Here is a 16,679-nt window from a genome sequence, read left to right on the forward strand (position 1 = left end):
CTTCTGCTTCTGCTTCTGCTTCTGCTTCTGCTTCTGCTTCTGCAGAGGAACGCAGGATCGAGCACCCGCACTCAGCATCACATAATGAGGGGCTGTGATGGATTGGTTGACTGCCGGCGGCAGATCTCAACCACAAAGAGTGCAAAATCCAGTCATGGCAGAGATGCATCGGAGCTTCTCTCCAATGAGCGAGTCGTGCTCTTGTTTTCCATCGCTCGCTGGTTCCGCTCAGAACTGTTTGCCATAGATTGTCTATTGTCAGCAGTGGCCCAGAGTCGTGATGGTTCAGGACAAGCCTGAGCCAGGTGAGGCTACAGAAAGACCGAAGTGGCCCGTCTTCGGGCGAAGCTTCGGTTTCCAACACGGTATCAAGATGCTGGACTCGGACTTTTAGTCTACTCAAACAATCCTTGTTAAGGTCCGGCAATCTCATGTGTGTTGTAAGTGGGAAGCTGGAATTGTAACAACTGTGAATAAGAGCATCTCTATCGCCTCGTACAATTGGTTGGTCTTTAATAAAACCGTGCTCGCATTGCGGGGTGCTTTGTCGCGGAAGGCAGTGCGTGAAGTGGTCTAGCGACGCAGCGGTCGCCGCATTGCTGTTGAATGGGACCCAGGAGGGGAACATGGCGGATCTGGATTTGTAGTCATCACAGTAACTGAGAAGCTCAAGATTCTTGTCATCGACCATGATCAGCCTCGCGATAGTGCAGAATAAGTCTTGACTTGGGAGGCTGTAGTCTGGCAGGGGCCATTGTAGGTCGGTACTGCGAGGTCCTCGTGCTATACCCAGTAAGGAGTGATATTTGTCCCGATCATCGTCGCATTCGAATAGCTGCGTCGCTTGCATCAGCTTGCTGAGGGACATGCGCCCCGGGAATATCGCACCCGAATAATGAAGGTACAATTGCTTGATCCAGCTGAGCCGAGCCAGTACTCGACCACTCTTACTAGTGGGAAATGTCCACTTAGTGCTCTGCTGAGCCCCTGGACCATGGTACCAGTCCATCATAACGTCCATCATGTGTGTGATGTCTTGGAACCCGATCTGACGAGCACCACATTGCACCACCAACTGCTTTGCGGAAAGGAACTCCTGAACGACCCACGCGCGCTTGAACCATGTGCGACGGAGAAACGAATGCAGTGCCACCTCTTCTTCTTCTGTGAACGGGATGCCAGAAGGCACCAGTCCACTTGCGGAGTACTCATAGCCCCTTACTGGGTTTATTGACATTTCGACCGCGACGCGCTGAATAGTGTCTATGGCAGTGTTTGAGCTGTCGTTCGAAGGACCCAACCAAATGCGGACTGCGTCTGCCGAACGGAAAATCTCCCCCATCATGGCTACCTGCGCTTCACGCTCCGACAGGTCGGCCTGGTTGATACAGATGGCGTCGATCCAGAAATACTGCGGCCGCCACAGCTTCTCTTGAGCTAGCCTCCGACGTCCAAGTTCGAGTAGCTCTGCTACATCGTCGCTTTTGCGGCCGACCTTTCGCATCAGTTCGCGGGGCGTGGTCTTGTCTCTATCCAAGGCGTTTTCATCAGCTCCTGCGGCGCGTAACAACTCTATCACCTCCACATGGTTGTTTAGGATGGCGTGGTGTAGTAAAGTTCTCCCATGGTCGTCCCTCAGGTCGACATCTCTACCGTGATGGAGATGCTCGCGTACAACATCGATATAGCCGCTAGCAGCCGCTTCGTAAACGGGTGACTCAGTATCTGCTGAGCGATCCGTTGTGCTAAAACTGTGTAGTTGTGAGGGCAGGAGATTTTGATACATGTATGCCACCGTGTCAAGACGATTGTATTCCAGAGCACACGCGAACGCCGTGCGACCCCAGTGATCCCTGTGGCTTGTACGCACGCCTGCTTCGACGAATAGACGAACTACATCAGTATGACCATTGAAAGCGGCGTAGTGAAGAGGAAAGTCGCCAAACTTGTCCACGGCCTCGGGATCGGCTCCCTTGGCCAGTAGCGACCGCACGAGACCCAAATTCCCAGCTTCTGCAGCACAATGAAGAGGCGTCTTCTCCTGTGATGTGCTGTCCCAGAACTCAACATCGTAGGGCTGGTGAAGTTGACGAAGCGCGTGCCATAGGTTAGTCTCCACTAAGATTGTATCTCCGGAGGCCGCGTCGCAAATAGCACGCTTGTCAGCAGAACTTTCATCGGGGCCATCGATGGTACTGAATGGTGATTTCCAAGTATATGAGAGAGCCTGGAACGGAGGCGCTGCCGTGATCTCAAATTCGGTGACCTTTATGAGAAGAGGCTGATGGATATCACCGTCGCTTTTCAACAGCTGCACCAAGCGAAATGCTGTATCTGATAACAGTGGCTTGTAGCGATAGTCATGCATTGTACAGATGATTCCTTCTTTTGACTGGTCGATGGTGTGAATGCCGCTATGTAGCAGCGCCGAGCTTCTGGCAGCCTAGTAGAGCTTCCTGTATCCCATCCAAGATCAGTCAGAGCTACGAACGATAGGCAACCACGTCCAGGAAGGGAAAGTGCAGAACTAGTGCTGGCTTATCATCGCCAAAGAACTTGTGTGCTTCTGACCAATACCTACAAGCCACCTCGGAACTCCTCGCGCATTTATACCCAATGAGAATGGAACACGCAGCACGCCCTGCATACAAGCGGAGCGGGACAGTCTGTAGACATGCAGCCAAGTGTATCGAGGCTGGTACAGACCGATCTCAGATTGGTCGAAGAGGGACATCTGCGCTTCATCTCAAGGCTCTCATGATTAGTTGGAAAGCCTTTTCGGCGCCGTCCCAACCTCCTGATAATCGGAGTGGGAGCAAAAGTCCTTTGACACGACTGCAAAGATCCTGGTCGAGCATTCCGGCTTGTATAAAGAAGATAAAGAAGAAGACGCTCTTCTGATTTCAAGCGTTCGAACGCGAAAGTGAAATCTTTGTAGTCCGCCTCCGTCTCAACGCTTCTTCCACCGTATCCCGCCAACCCAGCGACACCACCTCTGCACGTCCTCCCTCCCCGCCAGCCTCTCAACGGTAAACCACTCCCTCGCGAGCTCCTCGTTCCCAATCGTCCGGTGCACGAAACTATGGCACGCACGACACAGCCACGCCACGTTCTGCAGATCGGCCTCGGGATGCCACCCACGCTTGAGAACACGCGGGTGGGTCGAGCGAGGGATCAGGTGGTGATACGTCAGGGGGATCCAGTCGCGCTCGCAGAGCTCGCAGTGGTCGGCGCGGGTGGCTGAAGGGGCGGGTGGCGGTGTGGTGGCGGAGGTGATGTACGCGGAGAGGATGGGTGAGAGGAAGGAAGTGGTGTCGCTCGTGGGTGGGGAGATGAGGGAGTAGGCTTGGAGCGTGTCGGTGACGGTCGGGGGGAGGCGGGAGGTTAGGTCCTCGAGCGTGCTGAGCGTTAGGGGGAGGGAGTACGTGGCGTTGGAGGGGTCGGCGAATTTGATTGTAGCGTGGTTGATGCTTCGTAGGGCGTCGGGTAGAGAGGGGAAGATCTCGGAGGATAGGTAGTCTGAGAAGTCGGCTAGCTCTGACGGGTCCGCCGATGGTCCATTGTTATCTCGAGTTCTAGACGGGTGCGAGACTGGTCGGGATTGCCGTCGTTTGGCGGCAGTGGACTTCTTGCTGGCTTGGGCGCCGGATGACTTTTCGACTATGGCTGAGAAGAGGCAGTCTCTGAATGTCTGGTAGTTGGTATCATCTTCTGGATAAGTATCGAGATTGGTCATTAGATAGACACCGGACACGGACTGTCATGGGTCTATAGCAGTCTTCAGTCTGGTTGCGGCTGTCCGTCCATGCCAAGACCTGCAGTCAGTATCGATGCTGCTTAGTTGGGGTGCTAGCGAGCAGATTCTCTGAAGGCCTGATCCACAGTCCCAGTCCTATAGCACGTGGCAGTACTAGACCTCGTCACAGCGGGAGATCTATTGTCAAGAAGTTTGCAAGGGCTTGTAGGACGGGTACACCGGAGAGATGTGGAGAAAGCGCCACAAGAGAGAAAACTGGACCGCGGGCGGCGTCAGTTCGGACGACGGACACTGCCGCTATCGGGCGCCTTCAAGCTCACGGAACACTGAACACTGAACGCCGAACACTGAACAAGTCTTCTCGTACTTCTGAGGTAATCCCAGTCTCAGTCTCATTGCCAACATGGATCAAGTCTTGGTCGCGTTTGATTTGTACGGCACGCTATTGTCTACGGCATCGGTCGCCAAGGCATTGGCGGAACACTTCGGAGAGGACCAGGCGAACTCGATTGCGCAGCTATGGCGGCGGTATCAGCTGGAATATACGTGGAGGCTCAATTCCATGAGTGAGCTATCTGTTGACACAGGCGGGACGCGGATGCTAAAGACGGACAGAGAAATATGAGGACTTCTCAGAGGTCACGCGCAAATCGCTACACCACGCACTAGCCGAGCACGGCGTCAGTCTAGACGATGAGCAGGCGGATGAGCTTATGAAGCAGTACGACAACTTGTCTACATTCCCTGACGTCGAGCCGGCACTAAAGAAATTGGCGGCAAACCCCAATGTCAACTGCGTCATCTTCTCGAATGGCACCAAATCCATGGTCACCAACAGCGTGCGATCATCTGACGACCTCAAGCCTCTAGGCGACGTCTTCAAAGATATCGTCACCGTCGACTTTGTTCGGTCTTTCAAGCCGGCGCCGGAAGTATATAAATATCTGGCCCAGCGTACGCAGAAGACGGGCGCGGAGAGCTCCATGTGGTTGGTTTCCGGCAATCCATTCGACGTCTGTGGTGCCAGAGCTGTTGGCATGCAAGCGGCATGGGTTGATCGTCAGGGTAATGGCTGGCAGGATAAGCTTGGTGGGGAGCCAACAGCGATTGTGAAGAGCCTGGAGGAAGTAGAGGCCGCAATCGAGAAGTTTGCTCAAGGGAAACTGTAGGCCACTCAGGGTTCGTCGTGATAAGGCTCGTGCTCAGCTTCAGCGGGGGCTGCCTCTCTCACTCTACGGGCTTTCTCCATCTTTGCAGCCCACAAAGCGCTGCCTGCCGCAGTAGTGAGAAGGAACAACATCTGGAGGACCGGGACGAGTTGTAGAATCAGCGAGACGATACCAAACCAGGTATATTTCAACTGCCGTCGCTTAATGTACTGTTTGCGCTCTTTCTTGTTCAAACTCAGCAGTTTAAAGTAGCGCCAATGATGAAACGGCCCCGCGCGATAGCCTGTCCCTACCAGGAAGATGGGCACTCCGACGAAGGGGATCAAGTTGAGAGGGAGGAGAATGATGAACTCGATGATCTGTCGGAAACTGAAGGGAGCGTACTGCGACGACACGGTCGGTTTCCCCAGCATCTTGACCGAGTCGTCTGCGGTTGGATCCAATACTCTTGCCTGGGCCACCAAATCCGAGAGGCCCTGATCGATGAGAACGGCGTCGAAGACATCGACCTGTGTCTCGTCGACAAAGAAGGCCTCGAAAAGCAGACCTGTAATGGCTGCGCCTTCGCCGAGAGTGAGGACCACAGCGTTAAGCCACGCGCCGGCTCCATGGAAAATTGCCAGGAACGCGACCTGCGGCAAGAAGGCGAAGATGAACAGGATCGACAGTATGAATGCGGACAGGAAGCATATCGGTATGAGGCGGGTTCGGAACAGAGGCCAGTAGTACGGGCGGCTTAGGAAGTAGAAGAAGCCCTGGTCGGGGTTAGACTGCAGTCCGAACTGGGTGGACTCGGAGAGAAGGTACCTTGATAGGATATAGAAAAGTCGCGTCGAAAACGGACAGCGCCATGGCTTCTGAGCAAGATGAGTATACAGAACGTCTACTATGCCATAGATTGGGGAGTGAAGTGGCTGCGCGTCGGGGTTTGTAGGCAGCAGGATTGTAAACGCGCGGGACAAAATGCAGGAACAAGAGAGAAACTCCAAATTGATGTCACCGTCGGCAAGATTACCGTTTTGGGATTGAGTCAGGGATATGGGTGAGAGGAGAGGCAATACTATCTGTACTCTCCCTCACGCCTTCTTCCGAAACGACACCTTCATTGGCATGCCGTCTTTGGGATGCATTGTGATCTCCTCTGGCGGCGACGTTTGGTAGAGTATGGTCCCGAAGTATTTTGGTCCATCTTTGGGATACATGGGTTCAAAATCCATGTCAAGCAGACTCAGAGCCAGCGTCAAGCGCAGTTCAGTCATGGCGAACTCCTGTCCGATGCAGTTCCGGCTGCCCATCTCAAAGGGCCGAAAAGTATTCTTGTGTGGGTATAGCTCGTCGCCTTCTCGTGCGGTGAAGCGTTCGGGAATGAAATCATGAGGCCGCGGCCAGAATTTCTCGTCTCGATGCAGCTGCGCCTGGTGGCTAAACAGCATCAGATCCCACAGCGGTAGAGCTTTGCCGGTCTCATGATGATAGATGTGCTGACCCTCAGTGGCTTGCCGGACGCTACCACTGACCGGACCAAACAGCCGTAGTGTCTCCTTGATTACGGCGTTCAAGTACACCAGCTGGTTGAGGATTTCAGGTGTTCGTGCAATGGCATCCTGACCAGCTGCGGCATCAGGTCCGAGAACCTCCTCAAGCTCTTGCCGTACCTTGGCCATTTCTTCGGGATGGAAATGCAGCAACGCCAACACGAAACAAATGGTGCTGCTAACCGTGTCATGACCGGCGAAGAGCAGCATCTTGAACTGGTCAACCGCCACATCAATCCAGCGTGAATCAATCTCTCCCTCGACGGCCGAGTGTTCCTTCCGATACGACCTCACCGCAAGGCTGTGCATGGTTTTGCTGCCTTCTTTGCGATCCTCGTTGCGGATGCCCTCAAGGATGTATGGTAGAATGCCTTTCTTCATTATGCGGTTGTTGTTCCAGATATGAAACTGCCTTATCGGATTCAGTAGCTTCCCTAGACCTTCTGGTGAGTAATCGACAAGTAGCAGAGCAATCTGTCGTTTTAGTGCATCGAAGATATCGCAGCCCGTAGTCTGAGCATGCAGGTCGGCGCCGCTGTGACGAGTCAGCCAGATACACGCTTGTCGGTCTGCAAAGCTCACAGAACAGCGTGCCCAATGATGTCCACCGTCAGGGCCATGGTTGACTGGTCCATCTTGATCGTCTTCCCATTGAGCGCGTAAGCTTCCAGCTTGGCTCGGAAGACCTTGTACTCTTCCAACATGGCGGGCACATAACCCTGAATGTTCTTGGACGAAAAGGCTGGGTTAAAAATACTTCGCCACGTCTTCCAGTGCTGGCCGTTAGATGTGACCAGATCCACGCCGTGCGTGAGCGGGCCGAACTCGAACGGCATTTGCGTATGTTTGGCAAACGACGTGTCCTGGCAGAACTGTACCATCATGTCGGGGTGAGACACGGCCAATATCTGCGATGCCACAGGCCACATATCCAGGTAGAAGTACCCATGCTTGGCTATCTCGGGATGCTCGAGGGAGATCATATATGGGACCAGTGAGTTCGCCAAGTCAGGAGGTGCTTTCATCGCCACTTTGGCGGCAATGAGAAGGTGCCCGAACAAGAACGAATGGGGCATGAGTGGCTGGAGAGATGGTCAGCACCTGAAAGCACCCTCTCCAAGTTGGGATTCTACCAAGCCATACTCCTTGGTCAACGATCGAAAGCGCATTCGATGGTAGTACAGATTATAAGCAAACCGAGCTATAGCGCCCACAAGGAGAATGGCCAGCGCCCTGAAGGCGAGACTGATAGGGATAGCAAGCATTTTGGTGGCCACGAACAATGATCTATGCAAGATCCAGAGGGACCAGCGTTAAATAGGCAGCGTGCCCTTATGATAGTGCATGTGCTGATTTCAAGGTCCGCTTCAAGGTCGGCGCCGCATGAAGCCCATTGTGCGAGCTTGCAAGGCGTCCAGCTTGAGAGTGGCATCCATATTAATCGATATTGTCGCAATCTTGATTGGCCCGCATTGATATCCTGTTGTACGATCTGGGGGAGCTCCTAACCCGATCCCGAGTTGCGGCGGGCTGATCGGCGCGCCTATAAACGACTGCGAGCACCCCGCAAGTCACGCCCGAGAGTGGAGGCCGCGACTCGGCTTTTGACTTCCAAGTTCCTGGCGGACGCATCGAGCCGATACATCTCATGATGTATACATTTGCCGCTAGCTAAAGCTCTCACGCAATGTAGGTAGGCTGGTCTCGATGTCAAGCTATACATTCCTGATCTGCTCTACTTGAATGCTCGCATTGAGAATCGACCGAGCTCGAAGTCGGCGTTTGAACCCATGCGACTCTGCGGCAATCATCCTCCCAATATCTCCTTCAGAATAACTAGTAGCTACGACGAGGCAGCAGAGTTTCTGATACGATACTGCTTACAGGTTTGGTGGCAGCCGTTTGATCACACCAGAAGCGATTTCACCAAGAAGAGTCCAGCATGTTGACCGATGCCCTCGTGCTCTCCGAGCCAGGCGCTCGTTTCAAGTACCGCAAAGTCTCATTACTGGATACCCTCGAATCAAATGAATGCCGTGTCCGCATCAAAGCCAGCGGTATCTGCCACACCGATATTAACTTCGCCTCCAAGGAACGCGGCACGCCCGAGAACTTCCCCTGCATCCTGGGCCATGAAGGCGCCGGCACCGTAACCAAAGTTGGCTCTGCCGTCAACGACATTGCCATCAACGATAACGTGATCGTAACCTTCAGCTCATGCGGCGAGTGCAAATACTGCAACACCGGCCATCCCTCATACTGCGACCTCTGGTTCAAATACAACTTCGGCTTCTCCCGCCTCGATGGCTCGCAGACCGTTGCAGACCCCAAGACCGAGCAACCTATCAAGGGCCACTTCTTCGGCCAATCCTCCTTCGCGCGCGACATCATCGTCACATCCGCCGCCCTAGTGGTAGTCCCCTCTCCCGCTCCCTCCTTCCACCTTCTCGCCCCACTAGGCTGCGGCGTCATGACCGGCGCAGGCACGATGCTCAACATCCTGCAACCCACCTCCTCCGACTCAGTCTGCATCCTCGGCACCGGCGCCGTCGGCCTTTCCGCCATCATGGCCTGCCGCACCCTCCCACAACCGCCCCGCCGCATCATCGCCGTCGACACCGTCCCCGCCCGCCTCGAGCTGGCGCGCAAGTACGGCGCCACCCACGGCGTCAACTCCACGCGCGGCGCCGACCTCATGGCCACGCTGATGGACATCACGCGCGGCGCCGGCGTCGATGCCAGCGTCGACACCACCGCCGTGCCCAGCCTGGTCGAGCAGGTTATTCACGCGACGGCGCGGCGTGGAAAGATCGTCGCTGTAGGCGTCGGCGCGCTGGCGAATCAGGTGCCCATCAGCACCTTTGAGGCCGTGCAGGCCGGGTTCACGTACCAGGGCAGTAATCAGGGGGATAGCGAGCCCAGGACGTTTCTGCCGTGGCTGCTCGAGCGAAATAAGGAGGGAAGGTTCCCGTACCACGAGCTTGTGCAGACGTATCCGGTCAAGGAGGTGGCCAGGGCGGTGAGTGATGTCAAGGAGGGGAAGGTGGTCAAGGCGGTGTTGCTGTGGGATTAGCGAACGACGTGCAACGAAAAAATCTGTTGGGAAAAGGTGGGAGATGTTTGGTGAAGACCACACTGACGGCGTGTGTCATCTGCCTGCTATCTCGTCTGCGGATGGCAGCACTGCATCTGCTGTGCAGTGGATCCAAGCTGCCCTGCCCTGCTCTATCACGCCCTAATCAATCGGCCAACATGTCCTGTGTCACTAAGCATCAACCTTGGCCAGACGCTTCTTCTCGCGACGGCGAGCGGCCTTGTTCTTGATCTTGCCGGCGACGTTCAAGGCCTGCTCGACCGCATCGACACCAATGACAGGGTTGATCTTCAGCTCCACCGTCTCCTTAGCCTTCGTCGCTTTGGGCTCGGCCTCGGCCTCAGCCTTAGCTTCAGCCTCAGTCTCAGTCTCAGTCTCAGTCGCAGGCTTGGCCTTGGCCTCAGGATCCTGCTCCTGCTTTGCCTCAACTTCTATCTTTGCCGCAGCCGTCTCTTTGTCCTTGACCTTGACCACCGTCTCCTGCTCTTCGACTGTCTTCACCTCCTCAACCTTGGCCTTCTCAAACTTGGCCTTCTCGACCAGCATGACGCCCTCGCCCTCCAAAGCCTCCTCCTTCGCCAGCTTGTTACGCTCATTCCACGCACGCGCCAGCTCTGGGTCACGCTCATAGCGAAAGCCGATGCGGACCGTGACATCCTCATCGAAGGCGCGATTGCGCTGCCTCAGCCGCCAGTAGGGGCCGTTGGTGTGATGCATGCCCTTCTCCACGAAGAAGCTAGCGACATGCTCGACCAGGTGCGTCGCCATGGGCGATCCGCGCGCGACCTCGTTGTACACAGCCTCGATGTCGTCAGAGTGGATGCGCTTGTCGCTCAGGGCCTGCATGCGCAGGTGAAATTCGTCCTCGAGGAACACACAGCCAATGACCTGGGCGGCGCGCCGCAGGTGGTAGTACGTGCAGAAGGGCTTGGCAGAGAAGATGTAGAAAGGCCAGTCCTTGAGGCCGCCGCCGTCGCAGGCCGTGAGCATCCACTGCAGGACTGCCAGGTGCGCTTCGGGTCGTCCGCCTACGATGGTGATGGCGCGTGGGTGGAGGGCGCTGATGTCGGCGGGGGTGGTGGCCGGGCCGACGGGGAAGAGGGGCCGCCATTTGTTCGAGAAGTGGATCGCGACCAGCTTGGGGAATTCTTCGAAGAGGATGATCGGGTCGGCAGCCATGTCGCGCTGGTAGAGGATCGAGATCGAGGTGCTGCCGAGGAGACTGGGCTTTGTCAGCGGACGGGGAGGTGACGACCGGCTTTTGGGGCTGCCTTACCTTCTCAAGTACCAGGGGTTGTCAAAGTTGGCATGGGGCATCGTGGCTCTAAAGTTCAGCGGGGCCGGAGCGATGAAAGCGGGAGTGTTGGTGGCGGTTGGAAGGCCGTCGCTACGAGTTCTGGGGTTGCGCTGGACGACAGCGGCTCCATAGGTTGACTTGCTTCTGGACGTGGAGTTGGGTTTTCTGCCAGCACTCATGATGCCGGACACCATCATGGCACAAGAACTCTTCGGCTTGTTCTATCCAAGATAAGAAAGCGCCTTGATTATTCTTCCAAAAGAAGTGATCTTCTTGGTAATGTAGCCAACAAGGTGTGCTAAAGGTTGTGGAAAAAGTACAAGATTTTGACGCTCATCCTTCGCAAGTCAAAAGGGTTGTGGTTGTCACCCGTGTGAATGAACGTGTGAATGAACGTGTGAATGAACGAATGAATAGGCGCAGCCAGATAGGTAAGTGTTCACTGTCAGTGAAACCCGGCGAGGCTGGAGGCACCATGGTGACAGCGTGCCAAGGCAGTTTCACCATCCTGCATTCTGCCTCTGAACCGGGATGCTGCTAGAGCTTGGACTAATTGCATGGTTGTTTTGGCTCCCAATGGGTGTGGTAAGCAGCATATCGAAGACTTACCGGCTGCTGAAGCTTGTCGTAGAGTAGACATGCTCCATTTTGCAAGGCTCATGATGAAGGCTAGCACATCAGCGGCAGCTCGTGCTATGTCGAAGGAGCACGTGGCCGGCCCTCCGGCTAGATCAAAGCGATGCGCTGGCATTGTATTCGACACCATCGTGGCGCAAAACCCATGCAGCTCCCTAAGGTAAGGTATCAGCTCCGAGCTGACCAGGCTATCAGCCGTCTGCGCGACTAGTGGTGGCGTCCAGCAAGCCCACAGCATGCCAAATAGCATTGATTGAGATGTACCATAAGCGCCGCCGAGGCTACTAACGAAGTCATAGCCGGATACAGAAAGGATGGTTCGTACAAAGAGAGGCGTTGGAGTTCAAGGGCGAGGTGAGGTCTAGATAGCCAATGCCAAGGCAGCCACGGCAGAGGCTTAGCAATACCGCTTCTTTATACCGCAAAAGTACCTGAGAATCCAGTCTTAGCTATACAGTACAAGCTCATTAATAAGGCGCGACACACTGGATGTTGAGAAGCATCGGTGGCCTTGTCTGCCGTCGAAGCAAAAGAAGCCGACCTTTTCGAAGTGGAGTGGACCGACCCTTATCAACTATGGCGTGCTTAATGTCCCAAGTTGCGAGTGAACAGAAAATTTGTTTCCGCCCTATGCACATACCGATTTCAGGCATCGATAGATGTGTCCACTGTAGTCCTACCAATGATACTTAAGCTTCTGATAAGCGACTGAAGCCGGCCCTCAAGCATCGCGGCAAACACCCTTGCAAGTATCATTGCGTGCTCAGAAACCGTAGTATAATGGAGGCTTTGCCGACACAAGCTTGTTGAGGACGGCTCAAACGCCGGTGGCTGGCCCTGTCAAGCTTCTGCTATATCAACAGCTTGAGTCCCTCTGCTCGTGGCTTGGACATAACTCGCAATACTTTCTGTGCATCTGCCACAGAAGATGGCCAACGATCCGATTACCAAAGACGCTCTCAGCGTAGAAGCAACACCGCCATCGACACCAGAGCGGGGCGAATCACCAAACGCCGCCAGATCCCAAATCAGAACCACAGGTGGGGATGCTGCTCTTGATATCCTGCTCGAGAGCGGTCCGCTCCAGCAGCCCAACGATCCGAAGCGCATGAAACGCCTAGTCCGTCGGATCGACACCCACATCATGCCGCTCATTTGCCTCGTGTACTTCCTGCAGTATATCGATAAGGTAAGTGCCAGCCTATTCAATGCGTTGAGCATATACTTATTAGACATGATTTTCAGACCGCCATCTCTTATGCAAGTGTAACCGGCATGCGCGAGAGCGCCCACCTGGTCGGTAATCAGTTCAACTGGGTCGCTAGCATCTTCTTCTTTGGACAGCTGACGTGGGAGTTCCCTACCATACGACTTTTGCAGATGTTTCCCTTGGCCAAATACGTTAGCGTCAATGTCACGCTCTGGGGCGGACTGTTGGCGTGTATGGCTGCTGGCAAGAGCTATGGCAGCCTTTTGGCACTCCGCTTCCTGCTCGGCGTGACCGAAGCAGCGGTGGTCCCAGCCTGGGTTGTCTTTACCTCGCAATGGTATCGTCGGGAGGAGCAAGCATTCCGCGTAGGCTTGTGGTTCTCCATGTGTGGGTGGGCACAGCTGTTGGGAGGCTGTTTCGCGTATGGTGTTGCGACTCACGTCGGTGGAGACGTGCACGCGGCCCTCCGAGGATGGCAGGTCATCTTCCTGGTGCTTGGGCTTCTAACTGTGGTTGTGGGAACAGTGTTCTGGTTTGTGCTACCAGACTCACCGGCAACTGCGTGGTTCCTCTCGCCCCAGGAGAAAGCCGAGCACATCGAAAGACTGCGGGGAAACGAGCAAGGTGAGCATTGTCGCAAGCCTATGTGCCAATTGCACTAACTGTAAAACAGGTATCGGATCTCAGACCTTCAAATGGGAACAGTTTTGGGAAGCACTACGAGACATCAACACCTGGCTATATGCCTTCTGGGTCTTCGCGGCGAATATCCCCAATTCCATTGCCACCAGTTTTGGCAACATTCTAGTCACGGGTATGGGCTACACTCGCACCGACTCTCTGCTTCTTGTCACACCACTAGGTGCGTATGAGATCGTCGTTCTGGTGGGCGTCACGTACCTTGCGATGAAGACCCAGCAGCGATTGTGGTGCTGCATCATCACACACATACCTTCGATCGTAGGTGCTATTCTGATGGCGACGACCGACAAAGCTCCTGCATTGGTTGGCTACTACCTCTCGGGCGGTATCCCGATCGGATGGACGACTATTCTTGGGCTGCAAGCCAGCAACGTCGCAGGATCGACTAAGAAGATTACCGTCACAACGATCGGCACAATCGCATACACGGTTGGCAATATTATTAGTCCTCAGACGTTCCAAGCAGGAGACGCGCCTCGGTATCTGCCAGCTAAGATCTCAATCTGCATCATATACTTCCTGTGCACGGTGGACCTGTACTTGATTCGTATGGTATATGTCCATCGAAATCAGAAGAGGGATGCGGCGAAGGCGCAGCGGGGCGCGGACTATGTCATTGAGAAGAACCACGAGTTCAAAGATCTTACGGATATTGAGAATCCAGAGTTTCGCTACTCGCTGTGAAAGCTTGCTGGAAAGGCTGGAGACATATACATATACAATAGAAGGAGGCGGGGGCCAGCTTATGAGAGAGAGCGCTGTCCGTACTGCCACGATCCGTGACTCGCCGCGCACCTTTAGTCCACCGTAGCTTTGCCCTCCGCAGTTGAGCATTTGAAGATGTGAACATTCCGAATTTCATCCTGCGCGTGCCTTTCGTTCCCTTCGCTATTCCACGACAACAATTCGGTCTCATTCGTCCTCAGTGCGGCAAGTGCAAGCTGTTATCTCCTGTATTGTTCGGCCGATGCGACCATTCGAGGAATCTTTGTGACTGCACCCACCAATACTTCATCGCCCTTCACCCATCATGGCGTCCGCTGGTGATATTCGAGACATCATGAACCTGGGCCAGGCTGGTCCTCGACAGCCTGCGCCCAAAAAGAAGAAGCGCGTTGAGCCACAACCCAGATTACAAGGCGTGACCCGCGAAGTACAGGCGTTGATGGGTGATTCGGTTCCGCCGATCGCAATCGTCGAGCAGAAGTTGTACAAGTCAAAGCCTTCAGTAGCCCAGAAACTCTACAAGCCACGGCACTGGGAAGAGCGCCCGTTCGAAAATGGAGGCAGGACCGACGGCTTAGTTCTACGACACTGGAAGCGATCGATTCCTCGCGCTGCGCGACCCCAAACCATTAGCACGCCGACCGATGTCGAAATGACTGACGGAGTAAAAGAGCCGACAGAATCTACTGGGCCGCAATTCGAGGCTGAATTTCCAACCGAGAAATGGAACGTGCAGCCACCAATAGCTACCTACAATGACGACCAGTATGAAGCTCACCTCAAATCAGACGAGTGGACCAAGGAAGAGACAGACTACCTGATAAGTCTCTGCCGTGACTTCGGTCTCCGATGGATCCTCATTGGTGACCGATATGATCCGCAGGAGATAAAAGGAGAGGGTCAACACGCTACAAGAACGACTGAGGCACTAAAACACCGCTACTACACCATTGCTGCGAAAATGATGGAAGTTAGCACCCCCCCGAACAACATGACTGCCTCGGAGTTTCAGCTCTGGGAGAAGATGCGCAACTTTGATGCCAAAACCGAAACTATGCGTAAATCAATGGCGGAGAAGCTTTTTGAGCGCACCAAGGAAGAGGCTGAAGAGGAGAAGCTTCTACTCGAGGAGCTGTACCGCATCACTAAGAACGAGGAGGATTTCATTGCGCTTCGTAAAGATCTGTATTCACGTCTGGAATCTGCGCCCGCCATTCGACGCACAGAGCGGGGCGAGGAGCAGCCAACCGCCATGTACCAGACGTCCCAGGGTCTGTCCATGTTGCTGCAATCGTTGCTAGCCAAGGAACGAAAGCTGAAGCGACCAACGAATCCGAATGAGGCAGCTCATCCCAGTTCTGTTGACCAGCGCCGTTCCGGTCAGCCCAACCAATACTCTCGTCGCGAAACAATGGACTCTACCACCGACTCACCAGCTCCGTCAAAGAAGGCGTCAATATCACAACCCCAGGTCCGAACTCTCACCCCTGCCGAGGAGATCAAGTTTGGCATTACGCATCCGACAGAACGCATCACTAGTGGTGTGCAGTTCCGACATGACAAGATTAATCATCTTCTTATGGCCAAGAGTCAAGTTCAGACAAGCAAAATCCAGGCTGCTCTGACCGAGCTTGGCCTCGGACATAGAGTGCTGATGCCAACGGAAAGAGTAGTAAGGGAGTTCGAGCGCCTCATCACAAATGTGCACCTATTACTCGACGCGAGAAAGACAAGTGAAAAGGTCGCGAACGAGATCAAAGTTCTCGAAGAAGCGAGACGGATACGCTTGGGTCAGCCAAAAGAAGGTGAGGAAGGTGGTGTGGGGCAGGATGAATCCAAAAAGCCTGATGCTCATGCTGCCACGGCCGCTCACGAAGCAACCGGCGCTGAGAAGGCCGATGAGGATGACGATGCAGCGGGTGAAGACGACATGGATGAATCGAGAGTTGAGACGGCAGCGGATGAGAGCACTATGCAGGTGGATGACGCAGATGGCGATGACGATGCGGAAGGAGAAGAAGACGACGATGACGCAGTCGAGAAATCTGCTGTTGCTGAAGATGAAGACGACGAGGACAATGATCAGAGCTACGCTGACCTCAATAAGGACGATGAAGAAGAGGAAGAAGCCGAGGATGACGAGGAAGATGAAGGTCTCAATGCTCTCGGCAAAGATGACGACGAGGAGGAGGACGATGCCGAGGCCGATGACGATCTTGGAGCGGAGGTGGAGAGCGATGAAGATGCTGCTGAAGCAGCGGAGAATGAGTCCGACGCAGCGGACGAGGCGAATGACAACGAGGACGAGGAGGAAGAAGAAAACGATGAGGAGGATCAAGCAACTCCAGCTGCGCAGCCAACGCCATCAGAAGCTGAGGCGGAGGCTGAGGCGGATGAGAAAGGCGGAAGCGTGGCCGAGCCAAGTCGTCCTTCTTCGAGTCATTCGTTAGCGCTCAAGTCGCACAAACGCAGCGCCAGTGTCATCAGTGATGCCAGCCGAACAGGCAGCAATCGCAGTGGAATGGGGCGCAAGAAGCGGAGGTGAAGATATAG

At 54.7% G+C, this 16,679-nt stretch overlaps 9 protein-coding genes across 9 annotated transcripts; 4 read left to right on the forward strand and 5 right to left on the reverse strand.

Annotated features, from left to right (window-relative positions):
- Nucleotides 1-413: 413 nt before the first annotated feature.
- Nucleotides 414-2,368, reverse strand: HMPREF1541_01511 (uncharacterized protein; the record flags this gene model as incomplete). Its single annotated transcript, XM_008715871.1, has 2 exons — nucleotides 414-428; nucleotides 500-2,368. 2 exons carry the CDS (start codon nucleotides 2,366-2,368, stop codon nucleotides 414-416), a joined length of 1,884 nt encoding a protein of 627 aa, XP_008714093.1.
- A 582-nt stretch (nucleotides 2,369-2,950) lies between these two features.
- HMPREF1541_01512 (uncharacterized protein) lies at nucleotides 2,951-3,736 on the reverse strand (the record flags this gene model as incomplete). The annotated part of the gene is made up of 1 exon (XM_008715872.1): nucleotides 2,951-3,736. The coding sequence occupies one exon, from the start codon at nucleotides 3,734-3,736 to the stop codon at nucleotides 2,951-2,953; it is 786 nt and encodes a 261-aa protein (XP_008714094.1).
- Nucleotides 3,737-4,160: 424 nt separating this feature from the next.
- On the forward strand, nucleotides 4,161-4,926 carry HMPREF1541_01513 (haloacid dehalogenase, type II; the record flags this gene model as incomplete). The annotated part of the gene is made up of 2 exons (XM_008715873.1): nucleotides 4,161-4,323; nucleotides 4,373-4,926. 2 exons carry the CDS (start codon nucleotides 4,161-4,163, stop codon nucleotides 4,924-4,926), a joined length of 717 nt encoding a protein of 238 aa, XP_008714095.1.
- A 5-nt stretch (nucleotides 4,927-4,931) lies between these two features.
- HMPREF1541_01514 (uncharacterized protein) lies at nucleotides 4,932-5,778 on the reverse strand (the record flags this gene model as incomplete). Its single annotated transcript, XM_008715874.1, has 2 exons — nucleotides 4,932-5,681; nucleotides 5,734-5,778. The coding sequence occupies 2 exons, from the start codon at nucleotides 5,776-5,778 to the stop codon at nucleotides 4,932-4,934; spliced, it is 795 nt and encodes a 264-aa protein (XP_008714096.1).
- Nucleotides 5,779-6,002: 224 nt separating this feature from the next.
- On the reverse strand, nucleotides 6,003-7,537 carry HMPREF1541_01515 (uncharacterized protein; the record flags this gene model as incomplete). The annotated part of the gene is made up of 2 exons (XM_008715875.1): nucleotides 6,003-6,996; nucleotides 7,044-7,537. The coding sequence occupies 2 exons, from the start codon at nucleotides 7,535-7,537 to the stop codon at nucleotides 6,003-6,005; spliced, it is 1,488 nt and encodes a 495-aa protein (XP_008714097.1).
- An 866-nt stretch (nucleotides 7,538-8,403) lies between these two features.
- On the forward strand, nucleotides 8,404-9,534 carry HMPREF1541_01516 (uncharacterized protein; the record flags this gene model as incomplete). Its single annotated transcript, XM_008715876.1, has 1 exon — nucleotides 8,404-9,534. The coding sequence occupies one exon, from the start codon at nucleotides 8,404-8,406 to the stop codon at nucleotides 9,532-9,534; it is 1,131 nt and encodes a 376-aa protein (XP_008714098.1).
- Nucleotides 9,535-9,726: 192 nt separating this feature from the next.
- Nucleotides 9,727-11,031, reverse strand: HMPREF1541_01517 (uncharacterized protein; the record flags this gene model as incomplete). The annotated part of the gene is made up of 2 exons (XM_008715877.1): nucleotides 9,727-10,777; nucleotides 10,832-11,031. The coding sequence occupies 2 exons, from the start codon at nucleotides 11,029-11,031 to the stop codon at nucleotides 9,727-9,729; spliced, it is 1,251 nt and encodes a 416-aa protein (XP_008714099.1).
- Nucleotides 11,032-12,416: 1,385 nt separating this feature from the next.
- On the forward strand, nucleotides 12,417-14,084 carry HMPREF1541_01518 (uncharacterized protein; the record flags this gene model as incomplete). The annotated part of the gene is made up of 3 exons (XM_008715878.1): nucleotides 12,417-12,677; nucleotides 12,734-13,322; nucleotides 13,372-14,084. The coding sequence occupies 3 exons, from the start codon at nucleotides 12,417-12,419 to the stop codon at nucleotides 14,082-14,084; spliced, it is 1,563 nt and encodes a 520-aa protein (XP_008714100.1).
- A 346-nt stretch (nucleotides 14,085-14,430) lies between these two features.
- HMPREF1541_01519 (uncharacterized protein) lies at nucleotides 14,431-16,671 on the forward strand (the record flags this gene model as incomplete). The annotated part of the gene is made up of 1 exon (XM_008715879.1): nucleotides 14,431-16,671. The coding sequence occupies one exon, from the start codon at nucleotides 14,431-14,433 to the stop codon at nucleotides 16,669-16,671; it is 2,241 nt and encodes a 746-aa protein (XP_008714101.1).
- Between the last annotated feature and the right edge of the window lie 8 nt (nucleotides 16,672-16,679).

Source organism: Cyphellophora europaea, assembly GCF_000365145.1.
Source record: "Cyphellophora europaea CBS 101466 unplaced genomic scaffold supercont1.2, whole genome shotgun sequence".
Taxonomy (NCBI): Eukaryota; Fungi; Ascomycota; class Eurotiomycetes; order Chaetothyriales; family Cyphellophoraceae; genus Cyphellophora; species Cyphellophora europaea.